The 20,745-nt window shown below is 42.1% G+C and overlaps 2 protein-coding genes across 4 annotated transcripts in view; both read right to left on the bottom strand.

The window, feature by feature from the left end:
- The window catches only part of LOC115110405 (myocardin-related transcription factor A-like), a 48,786-nt gene extending 37,165 nt beyond the window's left edge, over window positions 1-11,621 (bottom strand). Inside the window, exons 1-3 of one of the 2 annotated variants that reach the window (XM_029636023.2) lie at window positions 11,393-11,621; window positions 7,713-7,763; window positions 129-325 (exon numbers count right to left, since the gene is read on the bottom strand). In XM_029636023.2, coding sequence (XP_029491883.2) covers window positions 129-288 — 160 coding nt within the window. In that variant the 5' untranslated portion in view covers window positions 289-325; window positions 7,713-7,763; window positions 11,393-11,621. The remainder of the gene's footprint in view (window positions 1-128; window positions 326-7,712; window positions 7,764-11,392) is intronic. The other variant, XM_029636025.2, reaches the window with a different exon arrangement.
- Window positions 11,622-14,920: 3,299 nt separating this feature from the next.
- On the bottom strand, window positions 14,921-17,393 carry LOC115109885 (leucine-rich repeat-containing protein 26-like). Of its 2 annotated transcripts, XM_029635132.2 has the most exons (3): window positions 17,107-17,393; window positions 16,337-16,698; window positions 14,921-16,117 (listed from the first exon to the last, which is right to left on the bottom strand). In XM_029635132.2, exons 2-3 carry the CDS (start codon window positions 16,427-16,429, stop codon window positions 15,569-15,571), a joined length of 642 nt encoding a protein of 213 aa, XP_029490992.1. In that variant the 5' UTR covers window positions 16,430-16,698; window positions 17,107-17,393; the 3' UTR covers window positions 14,921-15,568. The 2 variants fall into 2 exon arrangements, with proteins under 2 accessions (XP_029490992.1, XP_064866231.1); XM_065010159.1 differs by lacking the exon at window positions 17,107-17,393 and having other exon boundaries at window positions 16,337-17,098.
- Between the last annotated feature and the right edge of the window lie 3,352 nt (window positions 17,394-20,745).

Raw genomic sequence — 20,745 nt, 5'->3', positions numbered from 1 at the left:
TACAGTTCATACCAGAAGTTTTCTGATGGAAGTGGATGGTCTTCGCACCATATAGTGTCAGTCCACCAGGGTTTTAATCTCATCGGTGGGCTTGATGGCAGTTGCCTGGAATCAGAACAGGCACTCACCGTTTTTCCTGTCTCTCAGGGGCAGCAGGTTGGGGGCGGGCTGCAGCGACAGCTCTTGCAGCTCATTGGTCACTGCCTCGCTATGTGGGCTGGGGGCGGAGTCAGGCAATGCAAGAGGCGAACAATTTGGGCCTGGCTCCTCCCCTGCTTGGGCCTCCATGATCGCAGGGGTGACGGAGGGTGGCTGACGGACAGACCTGAGAGATAAACAAAATAACACATTCATCAAAAATGCCTAGAACTATCTCACCATCTTACTAAACTGGTTAGAACATCCCTCCTTTACTTGTATCCACAACTGCCTGACACATTCCCAGGGCTCCCCTCCAGTTCACTAGCCTGCCAGAGTGTATGAGCCCTAATCCAATAGGTTAATGGGTCTTGCTGCAGAAGGACGAGCCCATCCCCATGGCAACCCATTATAACAGGCAGGACCGCAGATGAAACACTGGGCCCAGCCAATACTGCAGAGGACCATCTCCTTGCCATGGCAACGCCTTACATAAACACCGCCCAATGCAGATAAATGTACAAAAATCACATGCTAACGGATTCAGAGGAGAAGCCTAAAACGGACATAGCCTTGGAATGAGAGCTCAACTTGCTACTGGTGGGCCACAAAGGTGCCCTTGCAAACCTCCAGCTAATCTGTCACTTAGTAGTGTGTACCGATATGGTCTCCTACACTAAATATCAATGTGGCTTGATGGAATGCAGTCTGTATCCACGTACCATTTTTGCATTAGTCATGTAGTGATCTTTACTCATAATGCATTCATTGTCAAATTTATTTGCAGTTTTCTCAGCAGGTAAAACAGCAGCATAGCTGAATAGCTGTGTTTAACAGAATTTGGTGCAGCAGTTAATTTTGCTGCTGCACAATCTACTGTAATACAACGCTTTGCATAGTGTTACACTGCCAGCCATTGTCTTCTTGTTTAGTGCCTCACCCCTTGGTAAAAGGCCCAGTGCAGTCAAAAAGGTGATTTTTCCGTGTTTTAAAAATACAAAACGCAACATGTAAAGTGTTGGTCCCGTGTTTCATGAGCTGAAATAAAAGATCCCAGAAATGTTCCATACGCCCAAAAAGTTTATTTCTCTCAAATCCCTGTTAGTGAGCATTTCTCCTATGCCAAGACAATTCATCCACCTGACAGGTGTGGCATATCAAGAAGTTGATTAAACAGCATGATCATTACACAGGTGCACCTTGTGCTAGGGACAATAAAAGGCCACAAAAAAATGTGCAGTTGTCACACAACACCACAGATGTCTCAAGTTGAGGGAGGGTGCAATTGGCATGCTGACTGCAGGAATGCCACCAGAGCTGTTGCCAGAAAATTTATTATTGAATTTATTTATTAACTTCTCCACAAAAAGCCACCTCCAACATCCTTTTAGAGAATTTGGCAGTAGGTCCAACCGGCCTCACAACCGCAGACCACGTGTAACCATGCCAGTCCAGGACCTCCACATCTGTGGGATTGTCTGAGACCAGCCACCCGGACAGATGATGAAATTGTGGGTTTACACAACCTGAAGAATTTCGGCACAAACGGTCAGAAACTGTCTCATGGAAGCTCATCTGCATGCTGGTTGTCCTCATCAGGGTCTTAATCTGACTACAGTTGTAGGTGTCGTAAACCCACTTCAGTTGGGAAATGCTCACCTTCGATATCCACTGGCACGCTGGAGAAGTGTGCTTTTCACAGATGAATCCCGGGTTTCAAATGTACCGGGCTGCATGGCGTGTGGACGAGCGGTTTGCTGATGTCAACGTTGTGACCAGAGTGCCCCACGGTGGCGGTGCGGTTATGGTATGGTCAGGCATAAGCTACGGACACACTTGCATTTTATCGATGGCTGTTTGAATGCAATTTAAAAAGGTAGAGAACGGCGAAATTTGATGATATTTAAATGAAACCAGTTAATAGTACTGTAGGTTGACCCAATTATGAAAAATGACTAGCTGGTACGTTGACAAAGTTGATCATAAAGTTACTGGTCCCCTCCCCCCCCGTGTCAAACGCACACTCAATGTCAACAAAACAAAGGAGATGATCATGGACTTCAGGAAACAGCAGAGGGAGAAGCCCTCTATCCACATCAACGGGACATTAGTGGAGAAGGTGGAAAGCTTCAAGTTCCTCGGCGTACACATCACGGACAAACTGAAATGGTCCACCCACACAGAGAACGTGGTGAAGAAGGCGCAGCAGCGCCTCTTCAACCTCAGGAGGCTGAAGAAATTTGGCTTGTCACCAAAAACACTCAACCTTTTACAGATGCACAATCGAGAGCATCCTGTCGGGCTGTATCACCGCCTGGTACAGCAACTGCTCCGCCCACAACCGTAAGGCTCTCCAGAGGGTAGTGAGGTCTGCACAAAGCATCACCGGGGGCAAACTACCTGCCCTCCAGGACACCTACACCACCCGATGTCACAGGAAGGCCAAAAAGATCATCAAGGACAACAACCACCTGAGCCACTGCCTGTTTATCCCGCTATCATCCAGAAGACAAGGTCAGTACAGGTGCATCAAAGCGGGGACCGAGAGACTGAAAAACAGCTTCTATCTCAAGGCCATCAGACTGTTAAACAGCCATCACTAACATTGAGTAGCTGCTGCCAACATACTGACTCAATCTCTAACCACTTTAATAATTAAAAATTGGATGTAATAAATGTATCACTAGCCACTTTTAACAATGCCACTTTATATAATGTTTACATCCCCTGCATTACTCATCTCATATGTGCATACTGTACTTGTTCCCATCTATCTGCCTATGCCGTTCGGCCATCGCTCATCCATATATTTTTATGTACATATTCTTATTCATTCATTTACACTTGCGTGTATAAGGTAGCTGTTGTGAAGTTGTTAGATTACTTGTTAGATATTACTGCATGGTCGGAACTAGAAGCACAAGCATTTCGCTTCACTCGCATTAACATATTCTAACCATGTGTATGTGACAAATAAAATGTGATTTGGATCCAGGAGGCAGGATTTACTAACAGCTTTACACAATGTCACGTAAAGCTGGAAATGTCATACACCTATGGTAGTCTTGTAATCTTAACTCATTTAAATATGTAAAACCTGAACAGTCATCACGAGCACATCATATGGCTTTGTTTACAAACCGTGAGATGGCTCAAGCAGAACGATACATAACCCTTGTCAACTCTGTGTCGTGGCTGGATGCCAGTGTTAATTTACCGTTACACTATTTTCCGAAGAATGAAGACATCTGACAGCAGTGGCTGCTTTTCATTTCGGGGGGACCGGCTGCACCGAAAATTACGATCATGTCACGCGTGTGCAGAGCAAATTTAGAGCGAAGATGCTTTATCAATTGGGGAGAACATTGGATGGGTCTTGCCAGGAAGCTGCTGTACCATCATGGACAGTGGATCAGTGGATGTTACAAGCTCTGACCATAATGTACGTGACAGAGGTTGAGGAGTCTGACACGGTGGCTGTAACTGTGGTTGTTTTGACTGTAAACTTCTGTAACACACCTGATAGTCACTATATGGTTTTTGTTCTATAGCATTTGTAATTGAACATCGGAGAATCATATTTTTGCCATTCTATTGTGTGGGTTGTTGTCTTACAGTTAATGTAGCTTGTGTCATTGGGGCTCATCGTGATGATTAGGGGGGGGGGGGGGGTATTATTCCCATCTCCTTTTATCTTTCCACTCATCGAGCTGTAATAAGACACTGGAGAAACTCCAACATCTACTCTGTCTGCACTGCTTCCCAGGCAACCACCGCAGCAGGAATGCTGGAATACTAAATCGGCTTTAGCAAGGGAAAGAAAGGGGGATATGCTGTGAAGCCAGACCCAACATAGTGTAAGCCATAGATATTCATTTCAGGCACACAAAAACTCCAAATACAAAACATTGAAAAGTTTCACTAAAAAGTGCACGGCCAAACGCGTCTGCCCAGTCAAATGACGTCTAACCATTATTTCCCACCTTTATTATTCTCATGAGTGTTCATGTTGATCAATATTTCAGCTATGCTGGCCTATTGTAAATAATCCAATAAAGATCTGATCAATACATACAATTCTGAACATATTTTTCTTTATAATGCTAATGCAAGGGCACCAATAAATTGCACTTATTGTATGCTGTTTTCATGTACATTCCTTTTATGTCTAAGGTGACTCAGGCTTTACTAATTCTGGTGAAGAAGTGTATCAGTGAACTGTATTCTGTAATTAGTTACAAAACAATAGAAATGCAATTGTGTATTGCTGCTGATATTCAACAGTCCATGATCAGCTCTGTCAACCATGAGAGCATTTTGCTGAGAAAATGGGTTGGTGCATACTGTTTTGGCTCAGAATGACATGTGGTCCATTGTTTACCTGGTCATCAATAACTTGTGGCCCACTTACCTTGTTACCTGGCAATGTACACAGGGATGTTTGAAAGAGCTGTCAGTCAAGGAGAGCACATGAATATAAACTCCCTGCCCACTCAGACAGTTCTTTCAGGCTTACTGATCGTTAAGCTGAGAGAAGGTAAAAATGTATTAAATTCTGAGCATGTTTGGTCATTAAAAGGCTATTTTTACTTGGGAAATAGGATGACTGTGCGGGACCTTTAAGTCAACATGGCAGTAACCTGAGCCCGATGGGCGGATTAACACAGCTGCCCTCTGTGAACCAAAATCACAACAATAGCCTCCTGATACTCGAGCCATGTTCCAGAGGCTTCCACCTTTACACAATCTAGCTACAACTGTTGGAGCACATACAAAAACATATTATGCTGTCAGGACAAGGGAGCGCCACCACTCCACACTTTTCAAGCTGAAGGAGAGGTCACAAGAGAAGCATTGCATGGGAAGTCTGAGTTCACACAACCTTTGAACTCCACTGGTGACCTTCCCCAGGGCTTTTCAATCCTTCAAGAAAACAGGTTATTTTCAAACTGGGCTCTTTCTAAAAACAGGTTCATAATATACTATGTCAGTTTCCATGGCAACCCATCCCCTTTCGTCAAACTTGCTCCACTGCCCTTGTCCACCTCTTGCCGTAGATAGATGTAGGCCTGGGCTGTGTCCTGAAAGGGTGCTGCTTATTAGTAGCCAGCAGAAAATGAGTTATCCATCTTTTACAAACTGTCACACTTTTGGTTCTTATGAAATGAGTCAAGTCAGCTGCTGACGAGTGTTATAAGAGTGACTCACCTGTAATTTCCCAGAAAGGTATTACGCAGAGTGCTTTAATCAAATACACTTATGGTAATTCAGTTCTACCAAAACCATCAACTGTCCATAATTAAATGGAAATAGTTTCACTAATATTTAACTAAGCCAAAAGATGCCGCAGGGACTGTCCAGGAAGCTCTAGTGAAAGTGACATGGTAACCTGAAGGGTTGTTGTGAACTTGTGATGGATACAATGATACACGATAACAGAAGACAACAGAACGATAGCTAGAAGAGCCTTAAGAATGATAAAACACTGGACTGTTGTCCAGGTAAACCATGTTGACTTGACAACCAGTTGGGAAACAGAGTAGAAGTCCTACTGAGACAAAACAGCTGACAGAAATGTTAAACAAACCCAGAATTATTCAAACACAACATACCCAGATATCCTATAGACACACTTTAATCCTGTACTTTCAGAGACCCGTTTTGCTTATTATAAATGATCTTGGTCATGTGCTGTTGGAGGGACTTTTACTTTCCCTTAGAATGACAGCACGCCACACCTATAGCATGTACTGAGCACTAACAGACTGTATCACCATGTTGCACAATGAGTTACTGCATCCCTCAACTGGACCCCATGTGACTGACCTAATCGTTTCACCATGGATATTAGGCTGTGTTATTTTGCTTCTGTATCTTGTCCATATAATTTCTCCTGATATTTACCCAACTTTGGAGTCTTTCTCCACCTGGAACCCAGGTAAATCCCTTCATTTGATAGACACTGATCTCAAGACACTGATCTCAAGACCCAGAGCATTGAGCTTACACTGTAATGCTCTCCTGTCAGAACTCTCGCCATCTGAACACTTTTTAATACCTGGGATTCTGGCTTTGGTCTTAATGGTATAGACCTACAGTAGTGTATCCCCTGTCAGGTTAATACTCAGTAGCCTAATGTTCATTCTAGCATTAAAAACACTAAAAGGATCGTCCGTTTCTTGATTTGCAAAGCAACTGCAACCGACAGAGCTCATCTTTCAAGACCTTTTATTACCAATAGAACTTTTGGAGATAAAGGCTATCATGTCAGGAGATGGAAACCAACTCCACACAGGCATCTGCCTACCTGCCTATGAAATACAAATAAACACCCAGGCTCTCACTTTATATTTCAAACAAGCTTCACATTCTGTGAGGAAGTATAAGGTCAGGTTTTTGGGGTGAGACAAAAAACAGATGTTCAAAGCTGTGCGAGTCTGACTGGCACAAAAAGACTGGCCTAACAACACCCAACGCCTCCATGTCCCCTACTTTACACAACACTGCCTAACTGTGAATCCTCCTATCCCAATTCTTCACCATGGACAGTTTGTTCAATGATTCATTACAGTCGGCACTGAGAACAAGCTGGACTGAATTTGAAGAGCACGGTCTGAGATTCAACACCTTAATCATTTCCCCTGCCAAAGCAATGACATCATAGCCCGGGCCTCTCTGCATCCCTCATGTTCAGACAGAAAAAGTCCTGCGTCACCACCACGTGATCCGCACTTATTTTCCTTCACAGTCGAGAAATAGTTCAAATCAGGTTTTAGGGTTCACTGTTTGTTGTGATGCATGGGACCATTGGGGCAGCATGTATACAGCATGGCAGTCTAAAGCCCTTCCTCATAGGCCCCTGTTGGGAGTAGCCGGAGGACTTGCTGTCTCTGATGATGTCACTGGGTCACAATGCCACGGAGTCTGCCCGACGTCTTAATTACACGTGTGTAATCCCTGCCTGATGGTCCAGTTCCACTACTGACAGAACTGTCAATCATATCTACAACCAACACACTGATCATTTACATGGAATTAGCAAACCAAAACTAGCCCAGTACATGCTGTGTTTGTGTTTACGTACCAAGTTGTACATTACAGTGTGTGTGGAACAGTTACTAATTCAGAAAGTGGGTTCTTATTCTTAGCATTAATGTTATTATGGTGCAAACACAGTACAGGTGTAGAGTGCAATATATCAATCAATACTGTTACAAGTTTCAGCCCCGGTAATGAAACATTAGGATTCAAAGAGATTGACACTTCTATGCCAAGATTCAGATTGTATTTCAACTACCTATAATTTTGTTCACTTTGAAGTGAGATATGAACTGAACATGGATGAGCTAAATTAACTCAAGCCATGATTCAAAGAAAGTGGAGGAGATGAAAGAAGATGAAAAACAAGATGAAAACAAACTAACTAGACCTTCATGATAGAAGAAAAAATATTCACAGTACAGGCAGAGTAAAATGATTATGATAGCAGTAAGATAGATCATAAGAACAGTATGACTTCAACCAAATGGAGTGTGTAATCCTGAGATTACGAGAGGCGTTTGTGCATAGCATACCTGGTCTATTTCCTGTTTAACAAGGTCCTGGGTGTTTCCATTTCAATGGGGCTGCTCTCATTGTGAAAAAGTGAAAGGAGAAGGGAGGGGTAGTGAGGGTAAAAGAGAGAAAGAGATACATTTGTTACAACATGTAAACAGATTACATAATTATCTTAATCTCTAAACCTTAGATAAAATGTATTTTAGATCCTAATTCCTGTCCAAGGAGCAGGCCAACTGTTTTCAGGTCTCCCATTTACTCAAAGCTCAAGCTTGATAGAGATTAGATGCTAGGTAGACCCACCCCACGTAAGTATAATACAGCATTTAGATAATCCACCTGTTTATAGGCACTGACAATAGAAACAGTAGGCCAAGTGGAGAGGATCAGCCTGAATAGGGTTATCTGTGAGCCAAATAAATATGAAGCACTTATGTCATGGCCGGAAAATAAAAGATAAGAGATTTGACACAAGGATAGGTTTATATTTTTTGCCAAATCGACACAAATCTAAGCCTTGAGAAAGATAACAGGCAGGATGTGAATCCACAACACTAGCCCACTCCACTTTTACAGGCAATATTAATGTTAATTTATAAACTTGGTGGTTCGAGCCCTGAATGCTGATTGGCTGACAGCCGTGGTATATCAAACCGTATACCACGGGTAAGACAAAACATTTATTTTTACTGCTCTAATTACATTGGTAACCAGTTTATAATAGCAATAAGGCACCTCAGGGGTTTGTGGTACATGGCCAATAGTCCAGGCACTCTGCGGTGTGTGGTGCCTAAGAACAGCCCTTAGCTGTGTTATATTGGCCATATACCACACCCCCTCGTGCCTTATTGCTTAACTAACCCAGTTCAGTTGAGAAGGGTGAAATTGCAGACTGCAATTCGGGGCGTTCCTGCATTTGCAGGAATCCCTCTTTATACTTCTATTTTTAAGATAGGACATGCAGGAGGCGGCGGCGTTAATGCACAATAACGTTGGATGCTAGCCTCCGTCCTCCCAAAGAAGGGGCTGGGGCGACAACAGTAATAACACCGGTAAACAGTGCGTCAAACTGGTCGACGCTGATCTTCAGTGCGTAATTATTTTTTTCCGCAGGCCATCTAATAATTTGTCCCGGTACAAATGTATTGAACGTGCATTTCACATTATGGTAGCCTACCCTTTTGGCTTTTTCTATATCAATTTAAATATTTTTGAACAAAGAGCCATTTGGGAGGCAAATGAGCCGGCTCTTTTACATGAACCGAGCCAATGAGCCGGCTCAATGCCCATCACTACTCGACACCACGCAGAATATGTGATTAGCTAGAACGAGCTGTGCGGCCAGACAAGTTTTCAGTCAGACATTCACGCTTGCCATAGAGTTGAAATATGTATACTTAGCTAGCTACACATCTACCTCTACTGCACCTGCTGTCTCGACTAGAGGTCGACCGATTAATTGGAATGGCCCGATTAATTAGGGCCGATTTCAAGTTTTCATAACAAATCGGAAATCTGTATTTTTGGGCGCCGATTTTTTTAACTATTTTTTATTATTTTTAAAATACCTTTATTTAACTAGGCAAGTCAGTTAAGAACACATTCTTATTTTCAATGACGGCCTAGGAACGGTGGGTTAACTGCCTTGTTCAGGGCAGAACGACAGATTTTCACCTTGTCAGCTCGGGGGATACAATCTTGCAACCTTACAGTTAACTAGTCTAGCGCTATAACCACCTGCCTCTCGTTGCACTCTACAAGGAGACTGCCTGTTACGCGAATGCAGTCGAAGCCAAGGTAAGATGCTAGCTAGCATTAAACTTATCTTATAAAAAACTATCAATCAATCATAATCACTAGTTATAACTACACATGGTTGATGATATTACTAGTTTATCTAGCGTGTCCTGCGTTGCATATAATCGATGCAACGCTGGGGGATGATTTAACAAAAGCGCATTTGCGAGAAAAGCACAATCGTTGGACGACTGTACCTAACCATAAACACCAATGCCTTTCTTAAAATCAACACACAGAAGTATATATTTTTAAACCTGCATATTTAGCTAAAATAAATCCAGGTTAGCAGGCTATATTAACCAGGTGAAATTGTGTCACTTCTCTTGTGTTCATTGCACGCAGAGTCAGGGTATATGCAACAGTTTGGGCAGCCTGGCTCATTGCGAACTAATTTGCCAGAATTTTACGTAATTATGACATAACATTGAAGGTTGAGCAATGTAACAAGAATATTTAGACTTAGGGATGCCACCAGTTAAGATAAAATACTGAACGGTTCCGTATTTCATTGAAATAAATGTTTTGATTAGTTTCCAGATTCGACCATATTAATGACCAAAGGCTCGTATTTCTGTGTGTTATGTTATAATTAAGTCTATGATTTGATAGAGCATTCTGACTGAGCGGTGGTAGGGAGCAGCAGGCTCGTAAGCATTCATTCAAACAGCACTTTTGTGCAATTGCCAGCAGCTCTTCGCAAGCACAACGCTGTTTATGACTTCAAGCCTATCAGCCTAATGGCTGGTGTAACCGATGTGAAATGGCTAGCTAGTTAGCGGGATGCGCGCTAATAGCGTTTCAAACATCACTCGCTCTGAGACTTGGTGTAGTTATTCACCTTGCTCTGCAAGGGCCGCAGCTTTTATGGAGCGATGGGTAACGCTACTTCGAGGGTGGCTGTTATCGATGTGTTCCTGGTTCGAGCCCAGGTAGCGGCGAGGAGAGGGACGAAAGCTATACTGTTACACTGGCAATACTATAGTGCCTATAAGAACATCCAATAGTCAAAAGGTACATATAATACAAATGGTATAGAGAAATAGTCCTGTAAATACTATATTAACTACAACCTAAAACCTCTTACCTTGGAATATTGAAGTCTCATGTTAAAAGGAACCAACAAATTTCATATGTTCTCATGTTCTGAGCAAGGAACTCAAACGTTAGCTTTTACTTCTCCAACACTTTGTTTTTGCATTATTTAAACCAAATTGAACATGTTTCATTATTTATGAGGCTAAATTTATTTTTATTGATGTATTATATTAAGTTAAAATAAGTGTTCGTTCAGTATTATTGTAATTGTCATTATTACAAATAAAAAATAAAAATCGGCCGATTAATCGATAGCGTCATTTTTTGGTCCTCCAATAATCGGTATCGGCGTTGAAAAATCATAATCGGTCGACCTGTAGTCTCGACCTCTGAATGCTCGACTATGAAAAACCAACTCACCTTTACTTGTTGCATCCTCTATAACCACTGTGATTATTTTACCCTGCTGGTCATATAGCTATGCAAATCTTGAAAAACGATAAGGCCAGATGTCAAAATGTCTTACCTAGCAAGTCACGTTAGCAGCGTTGAGTGTTTAGGCTACCATTGTGATTGACAACTAGGTAGATAGTTAACTTTAGGGAACTAGCCATCAAACCAAACACTATCTAACCATTGTGGTAATTGTGCTGTAACTATTACGTAATGCGCTCGCTAGATGCTAGGTACATAGACTCATGGCTCGTGCCAGTGCAGCAGCCATAAACCAGATTTTAGCCCCGCGTAGCCAGATGTGTGTGGGTGCACTGTTGCTAAACTGGCTAATCACTGGCCAGCTCCCGAGTCTGATTGCGATTAATTGATAGCTAACCTAGTTGCTAACATTAGCGATTCAACTCACCTCGCAAGAGACACACGCTGCTGCAGTGCTGGTGGTAATGGAACCGAGACCGCAAGCATTCGAGCGGTGACTGCAGAAAAGTTATGGTCGACATGTTCGTCGCATTTCCATTGGTCTTCAATCAAATCGATACTTTACTGACCGTTGTTAAAGCTAGCTAGCTAATAACATTCAACAACATTCAATAACAACAAACTGCTCACTCAAACGAGTGTCAAAACCAGCAAGAATAACAATCCTTCAGAATAAGAGTTCTGTCCTGTAGTGTTTAATTGTAAATTATTAAATAAGGAAAATAATTATGGACAATATCTTAATACTCGATATATCTTATACCAGTTAAGTAAAGATAATTATATTATATTTGTTCGCATTAAACTGTTTTCTCCAAATGATAAAACAAAAATGTGCGTGTACTTTTATCAACTATTTCGAATGCGTGTCAAAATAAAAGTCTAAAACATATCACACATCCCATTCCAGGCCCACAATATCAATCGTCTCTACACCAACATCAGTACAGAAGTAGGGTTTGAAAGCAGTTAAAAATCCTATTTAATCCCGATGTCTTCCGCCCAAGCAAAGATCCTGCAGTTCTAACAAAGGATTCTCACTTTAATGGCCAGATGTTTGGGAAAACCATATTTAGTAAGTGTTCCAACCCTGTCCTTGATCTACTTCCATTATTAGGATAACATCTTTGGTGTTTAGCACCACAGTAAAAATACTAAGTTTATTCACATTTTTAACACAAATTATCCTCACATAAATACACCATACACTGATTCTATTGATTTTCTGGACTTTACTGTTTTCCTTTTTCCCAATAGATGGAGACAGAATCTTCAAAACCATAGTAACCTTAAATCAACAGATACACACTGGGAAAAGTATGTCCTCGACTCTTTCAGATATATTTTTGAGGAGATGGGAAACTACATTTGAATCGAATTAACGCCCATTGTGTGCATAGTCAGTGTGAAGCGCTGTGCATTCTGGGCGATTCGGGGACAAGGAAAGCTCTTCTTCAAGGAGTGAATCGGAGTCAATTGGGAGCTAGCCCAGATGCCTGTGTGGAGTTGTCCTACGAAGTACTAAGCTAACATATAGGCTTTATAAGCACTACATAAAGGCTTAGCAAATCATCTATAAGCATATGTCATACTCGATAAATGGTGTATAAACATACATAGTGCATTTATTGATTATGACATACAGTTATCGATTATTTGTGAAGCATTTATGTAGTCCTTATGATGCCTTTATGTATGCTCAGAGGTGTAAAGTACTTAAGTAAAAATACTTTAAAGTACTACTTAAGTAGTTTTTTGGGGGTATCTGTACTTTACTGTTTATATTTTTGGCAACTTTTACTTCACTACATTTCTAAAGAAAATATTGTACTTTTTACTCCATACATTTTCACTGACAACCCAAAGTACTCATTACATTTTGAATGCTTAGCAGGACAGGGAAATGGTGAAATTGACGCACTTATGAAAATAACACGTGGTCATCCCTACTGCCTATGTTCTGGCAGACTCACTAAACACAAATGCATCTTTTGTAAATAATGTCTGAGTGTTGGAGTGTGCCCCTGGCTCTGCGTACATTTTTAAAACAAGAAAATGGTGCCGGCTGCTTTTCTTAATATAAGAAATATATACTTTTACTTTTGATACTTAAGTATATTTAAAACCAAATACTTTGACTTTACTCAAGTACTATTTTACTGGGTGACTTTCACTTTTACTTGAGTAACTTAAGGTATTTATACTTTCACTCAAGTACGGCAATTCGGTACATTTTCCACCACGGTGTACGCTCTACTTTGTACATTTGGGAAACGACAAAATCATCTCAAATGGTGGGTTTGGCGCCCCCAACTGTCAACAGTTTCCACAAAATCTATTTTAAATAGTTTCATGCAACTTGTGGGAAACAAGAAATGCCCACCTGGCTAATCTTCAACAGCACATTAGATCTATTAACAAGAATGACAAAGACACGTTAATAATAAAATAAAAAAATAGGAACATGCATTAGAAAACTTAAAGGAATAGTTCACCAAAATTACATATTGGTTTCCTTACCCTTTAAGCAGTCCATGGACAAGGTATGACAACAATCCATGCTTTGGTTTAACTGGCCACTGATTCAAATGCTAACTTTTAAGTCAATGGTTCCTATATTAGCATCTGCACACATTATGTCCAAATCATCCTACAGTATCTCAAAATGTGTAACTCAATTAAATTACTACATATTATTTGGTTTGTGGACCAGGATGTGGACATAAAGCCAAGGTTTTGATTCGGCTTGTGGTTCAGGGTTAGGGTTGAACAGGGATGTGGACACGAATCTAGGGTTAGGGTTGTGGTTGAGGCTAAGTTAGGTTTGAACTGGGGTGTTGAAGGTAGGAAGCTAAGAAAATCCTCTGGGTTGATGATGAATACTTGAATGTCATAAAATCCCATACTATTTTCTCTTGGCTAAATTAGAGAGGTTTTCTTCAGAGACAATGGCATCTGGTTTCTGTTGTGCAATATGAGCGAATGGAATTTAATTATGTAATTTATACCTTCGTCTGTCCTGTCTTGTGTTTTTAAGTAAAGGATGAGAGCTAGTTTGTATTAAAATGCCCTATGTCAATCTCATAGATCTGTCTGCACTGGGTTCTGACAACTAAAACATTGTAATACACACCTGCTGGTAGTAGACGGTTATTATGCCATTGTTATATCATATCATTGTTATCGGGTTCATCTGATAATAGCTTTGGTCATATGGGTGGCTGACCCATATCTCCATTGCTGAATCGCTTCTCCTTATCCAGATCCATTTATAAGGCTGCTGAGCAGAAACAGCATCAGTACCGATACAGGTTCAACTTCTGGACATTATCCTCCTTTTAGATAAGGTCTGCCCAGGGGATTTGAGCTGGGTGGCTGTCTGTTTTCTACCCGTGGCAGTTTGTTTCCTCCTCTGGTTTTTAATCAGAGACGTAATCTGCTGATGTTGCTCTAGAGGCCAGGCCCATATGCCACATCATTCTCCCTGTGACCTGGATCTAAGCCTTTTAAACCCTGCAGCAATTTGTCTCTGGCCAAAGACCGGTGTCAGAATCTGAAATCCTCCATGTCCTTTATCGGAATCGAATGCAAAACTGTGCACTTCCTAAAATTAAGTACTTCAAAGTGTTTCATCTGTGCGCTCTATTTCAATATCACCAAACCCACAGGAATACGATGTGGTTGTGGCCGAGGTCCGGCTTCTCCAGGCTGGAGGCCAAACCCACAAGCAAAATGTATGTTACCAAATGCACATTTTCATCTTAAAGGGGAGAACATTTTGTTACATCATGGCAGACCGAGATAGATTGAAACCGGCTTTAATCTGTGTGTGAGCTGGAATAGTGGTGATTAATTGGTGAATAATCTGACCTTGACTAAAGCAGATGTTGATCATCTAAGGGGGGGTTTAGCTCTAGTGCAGTGCATGGAACAGGGAAAGTGGAGACCACTATACTCAAATCTGGCAAAGATTTAATTTTTACTATCTGTATACAATAAATTCCCTATCAAACATATCCATGTGTTCGAAGATAATCATCAACATCATTCATGAAAACAAAAATAACTACTGTACTAGGTCCTACATTTGAAACATGACTCGTTTTTTTCTCAACAGTGTACAGAAATGGAATAGACATTGAAGAGAAAATGTTGAACAGAAAAAGACAAACACTGTACTGGTGTTTCAGGAAATAAATTAACAGGATAAATTGTAAGCAGTAAAACACTTCAGGTAGGTCTTAAATGATACACTGAAAAATAATGTCCAAGTCCTCCAGTTCCACAAGTCACAGACTTCTAGATACATCATACAAAACTGCTCATACACTAAAATATTGTTTCTCAGACTCTTGGGACCAGATTGGGTCATGCATTATGACCATGATGAAGTAGAAGAGAGAATGAATGCCTCCAACAAGTTCAACTGAATGTTAAGGAGCATTCTGAGCCTGAGGTGTGTTATGAACCCTCACAGTCAGTTTGCTGCAGATGGGAAATGGCCCCTTTTTTATCTTTAAACATAAAATGACCAGGAAGCATGGTGTGAAATGCATCTACCGAACTGATTACACACTCACTCAGTGTCCCTCCCCCATGACAGTCACCTCTCCTGGGACTGCGACTCAGCGTCCCAGCTCTTGGCATGTTGGTTCTTTTTGCGGGTGTGCTCAGCCATAACCACAGCTGCCAACACGGTAACCAGCACCGTCACAGTGATGACCAGCACGGTGGCCATCTCTGCCATGCACAACTGACTGTCCACCCATGCCAACGAGGCACCCGCCAGCTGCAGAGGCTCGTGGCACGTCACGTTGTGGTAGTCGTCAACGTGCAAGTGGCGTACACTCAGCAGCTTGCTGAAGACCCGGTGCAGGTCGCAGTCGCAGTTCCACGGGTTGCCAGCTAGCTGCAGGGGGCGCAGTCGAGGCAGGCCCCGGAAGGCTCCTGGCTGGAGGAAGGTGATGTGGTTGTGGCTGAGATCCAGCTTCTCCAGGTGCTCCAGGCTGGAGACTTCCAGCCGCTCAAGGGTGCTGTGGTCCAGCCGGAGCTCCCGGACTGAGGACAGACTGTGGGAGAAGTCTGGCGGTAGCCAGAGCAGCTTGTTACGGCTCATGTCCAGCTTCTCCAGAAATGAGAGGGAGTAGAAGGCCTGGGAGCGGAGGAGGGTACAATAAATTATGAACATGAAAAAGTAATCATTGGCATCAAACCCTCATATCCACCATCAAATCCTTATGCTAAACTATGCCACTAATGCATAGGCTATCACAGTGTTTCTCAATCCATTACTAGTGTTGGGCTAGAACAAAAATGTACACAGTAGGTCCCCTATGAGTATATGACATTATATGGGTTTCGCATGTGTTACCTCGGGCTGCAGCAGCTGGATTCCACTATCAGACAGCACCAGGACACGCAGAGACCAAAGTCCGGCAAAGGCACGGCTCCGCACTTCCATCATCAAGTTGCCACCCAGGTCCAGCAGCCAGGTGCCATGGGACAGGCCATGGGGCAGTTGGAGGAACCCGCGCGCTCGGCAGTCCACTAAATCCGAGTGTTCGTAGCAGAGGCAGTGGTGAGGGCACTCTTTTGAACCTACCACTGAAGACAGCGCCAGCAGAGCAGGAAATAACAGATTACTTGCAAAAATGTGCACCTAAAGTGCTTTATCACGACAAGGCTTGAAGACGTTTGGAGTTGAGTGTCAGAATCCAGATATCTGAGGAATATCTGTAAAAGAAGGCAAACAACCATTATACTTATGGTTTGGAGATGCTGTCGCTGAGTAGTGAGTATTCGGTACGATAGAGAAACATGTACATACATATTATATATATATATATATCTATTAATCTGTAGGCTTTTAATAGCTTGAACTAGTCGACATCTCTAAAATACAAGTTACAAAACTCAGAATCCGTTACTGTACACAATACCAGCAGTGAGCCGGTTGCGCGTAATGTGAATGTTTTACGCATAGCCTATTGTTGGTAATTGCAGAAACACACAATTGCGTTTTTAAATACATTACAATGTAAATAAAATGTTACTTTTTTAAACCTACAAAACAGCAAGCCTTTTCAACGAACGATAACAGCAACGGTAAGTACCTCGTAATTAAATTAAACAATACTTTACCTACAATCTTTATATCCAATCAATAATGAGAAGCGCTGGTGCCACATCAGTAAACCAACTCCTTCGTCATCTCTTCGTCACGCTCCCTCCCGCTTTTTCTGTTGAGACCTAATCCACAAATCATCCGCCCTACAGATGTTCCCATCTAAGAGTTTTTGTTTTCGTACTCCTTCTCAGACCCCTCCATTTATTTCATCTCAATTTATCCAGTGTCCTTCTATTAGCAAGAGTATAATAAACATCCCAGTTACCCATTGAAGAACCCTCGTTTTTCTAATATGAAAAACTGACGATGGAACATCTGCCCTGCAATCCCCCAACTTTAATATTACACAATACAGTGGGGCAAAAAAGTATTTAGTCAGCCACCAATTGTGCAAGTTCTCCCACTTAAAAAGATGAGGCCTGTAATTTTCATCATAGGTACACTTCAACTATGACAGACAAAATGAAAAGGAAAAAAATCCAGAAAATCACATTGTAGGATTTTTTATGAATTTGCAAATTATGGTGGAAAAAAAGTATTTGGTCACCTACAAACAAGCAAGATTTCTGGCTCTCACAGACCTGTAACTTCTTCTTTAAGAGGTTCCTCTGTCCTCCACTCGTTACCTGTATTAATGGCACCTGTTTGAATTTATCAGTATAAAAGACACCTGTCCACAACCTCAAACAGTCACACTCCAAACTCCACTATGGCCAAGACCAAAGAGCTGTCAAAGGATACCAGAAACAAAATTGTAGACCTGCACCAGGCTGGGAAGACTGAATCTGCAATAGGTAAGCAGCTTGGTTTGAAGAAATCAACTGTGGGAGCAATTATTAGGAAATGGAAGACATACAAAACCACTGATAATCTCCCTCGATCTGGGGCTCCACGCAAGATCTCACCCCGTGGGGTCAAAATGATCACAAGAACGGTGAGCAAAAATCCCAGAACCACACGGGGGACCTAGTGAATGACCTGCAGAGAGCTGGGACCAAAGTAACAAAGCCTACCATCAGTAACACACTACGCCACCAGGGACTCAAATCCTGCAGTGCCAGACGTGTCCCCCTGCTTAAGCCAGTACATGTCCAGGCCCGTCTGAAGTTTGCTAGAGAGCATTTGGATGATCCAGAAGATTGGGAGAATATCATATGGTCAGATGAAACCAATTGGTAAAAACTCAACTCGTCGTGTTTGGAGGACAAAGAATGCTGAGTTGGATCCAAAGAACACCATACCTACTGTGAAGCATGGGGGTGGAAACATCATGCTTTGGGGCTGTTTTTCTGCAAAGGGACCAGGACGACTGATCCGTGTAGGGGAAAGAATGAATGGGGCCATGTATCGTGAGATTTTGAGTGAAAACCTCCCATCAGCAAGGGCATTGAAGACGAAACGTGGCTGGGTCTTTCAGCATGACAATGATCCCAAACACACCGTCCGAGCAACGAAGGAGTGGCTTCGTAAGAAGCATTTCAAGGTCCTGGAGTGGCCTAGCCAGTCTCCAGATCTCAACGCCATAGAAAACCTTTGGAGGGAGTTGAAAGTCAGTGTTGCCCAGCAACAGCCCCAAAACAATCACTGCTCTAGAGGAGATCTGCATGGAGGAATGGGTCAAAATACCAGCAAGTGTGTGAAAACCTTGTGAAGACTTACAGAAAATGTTTGACCTCTGGCATTGCCAACAAAGGGTATATAACAAAGTATTGAGAAACTTTTGTTATTGACCAAATACTTATTTTCCACCATAAATGGCAAATAAATTCATTTAAAAATCCTACAATGTAATTTTCTCGATTTTTTTCTTCTCATTTTGTCTGTCATAGTTGAAGTGTACCTATGAAAATTACAGGCCTCTCATTTTACATTTAAGTCATTTAGCAGACGCTCTTATCCAGAGCGACATCTTTTTAAGTGGGAGAACTTGCACAATTGGTGGCTGACTAAATACTTTTTTGCCCCACTTTATGCAGTTTGTGATTTTCTTCTGAACAAATGCCATTGCGTCGTATTAAATCACATTCACGCAGAGTTTACATGGTGCATCCATCAAATTGTGTCCAATAGTTAAACAGTGAATTCGGAAAGTATTCAGACCCCTGGACTTTCCCCACATTTGTTACGTTAAAGCCTTATTCTGAAATTGATTAAATAAATACAATTAATCACACAATACTCCACAATGACAAAAGAAACCAGATATAGACATTTTTGCAAATGTATTCAAAATAAAAACAAAAATACCTTTATTTACATAAGTATTAAGACATCAAAATTGAACTCCGGTGCATCCTGTTTCCATTGATCATCCCATCCTTGAGATGTTTCTACAACTTAATTGGAATCCACCTGCGGTAAATTCAATTGATTGGACATGATTTGAAAAGGCACATTTCTGTCAGAGCAAAAACCTAGCCATGAGGTCGAAGGAATTGTCCATAGAGCTCCAAGACAGGATTGTATCGAGGCACAGATGTGGGTAAGGGTACCAGAAAATGGTCTGCAGCATTGAAGGTCCCCAAGAACACAGTGGCCTCAATCATTCTTAAATGGACTAAGTTTGAAACCACCAAGACTTCCTTGATCTGGCCGCCTGGGCAAACTGAGCAATCGGGGTATTAGGGCCTTGGTCTGGGAGGTGACGAAGAACACGATGGTCACTGACAGAGCTCCAGAGTTCCTTTCTGGAGATGGTTGTCCTTCTGGAAGTTTCTCCCATCTCTGCAGCACAATAAATTAGGCCTTTATGGTGGAGTGGCCAGACGGAAGTCTCAGTAAAAAGCACGACAGACCGCTTGGAGTTTGCCAAAAGGCACCTAAATATTCTCTGGTCTGATGAAACTAAGATTGAACTCTTTGGCCTGAATGCCAAGCTTCACATCTGGAGGAATCCTGGCACCATCCCTACGGTGAAGCATGGTGGTGGCAGCATCAAGCTGTGGGGATGTTATTGAGCGGCAGGGACTGGGAGTCTTATCAGGATCAAAGGAAAACCTGCTCCAGTGCTCAGGACCTTAGACTGGGGCAAAGGTTCACCTTCCAACGGGACAACAACCCTAAGCACACAGCCAAGACAACGCAGCAGTGGCTTCGGGACAAGTCTCTGAATGTCTTTGAGTAGCCCAGCCAGAGCCCAGACTAGAACCCAATCGGACATCTCTGGAGAACTGAAAGTAGCTGTGCAGCGACACTTCTCATCCAACCTGACAGAGCTTGAGAGGATCTGCAGAGAAGAATGGGAGAAACTCCCCAAATACAGGTGTACCAAGCTTGTGCCGACATACCCAAGAAGACTCGATTGCTGCCAAAGGTGCTTCCAAAAAGTACTGAGTAAAGGATCAGAATACTTACGTAAATAGATTCTTTAAATATATATGCACATACATTTCGCAAACATATTCCAAACTTGCCACACCACAGCATTTTCTTACTCTAAAGGCATCCATTGAAACAATATTCTTCTTAACAAGTTTAACATGCCACCAGTTGCTATACCACCTGAGAGTTTGAACATAAATTAATAGATGGACAATTATTTGCACCTGGAGGGGTTCTAGGTGGTGATAAAGGGGAAACTGTTAATAATAGGTTCATACATGGTCCTGCTGACCAACGCATGTGTAGCGTACGGTTTCAGATCTGTTTCACCT

This window comes from Oncorhynchus nerka, linkage group LG26 (genome assembly GCF_034236695.1).
Source record: "Oncorhynchus nerka isolate Pitt River linkage group LG26, Oner_Uvic_2.0, whole genome shotgun sequence".
In the NCBI taxonomy this organism is placed as follows: domain Eukaryota; kingdom Metazoa; phylum Chordata; class Actinopteri; order Salmoniformes; family Salmonidae; genus Oncorhynchus; species Oncorhynchus nerka.
This window is presented reverse-complemented; position numbering and strand designations above follow the sequence as displayed.

Coding starts and splice junctions, on each gene's coding strand:
- LOC115109885 (XM_029635132.2), bottom strand. CDS start 16,429: ATGATGGAAGTGCGGAGCCGTGCCTTTGCCGGACTTTGGTCTCTGCGT. Junction 16,118..16,336: donor TCCAGCTGCTGCAGCCCGAG/GTAACACATGCG, acceptor CTCCGCTCCCAG/GCCTTCTACTCCCTCTCATT.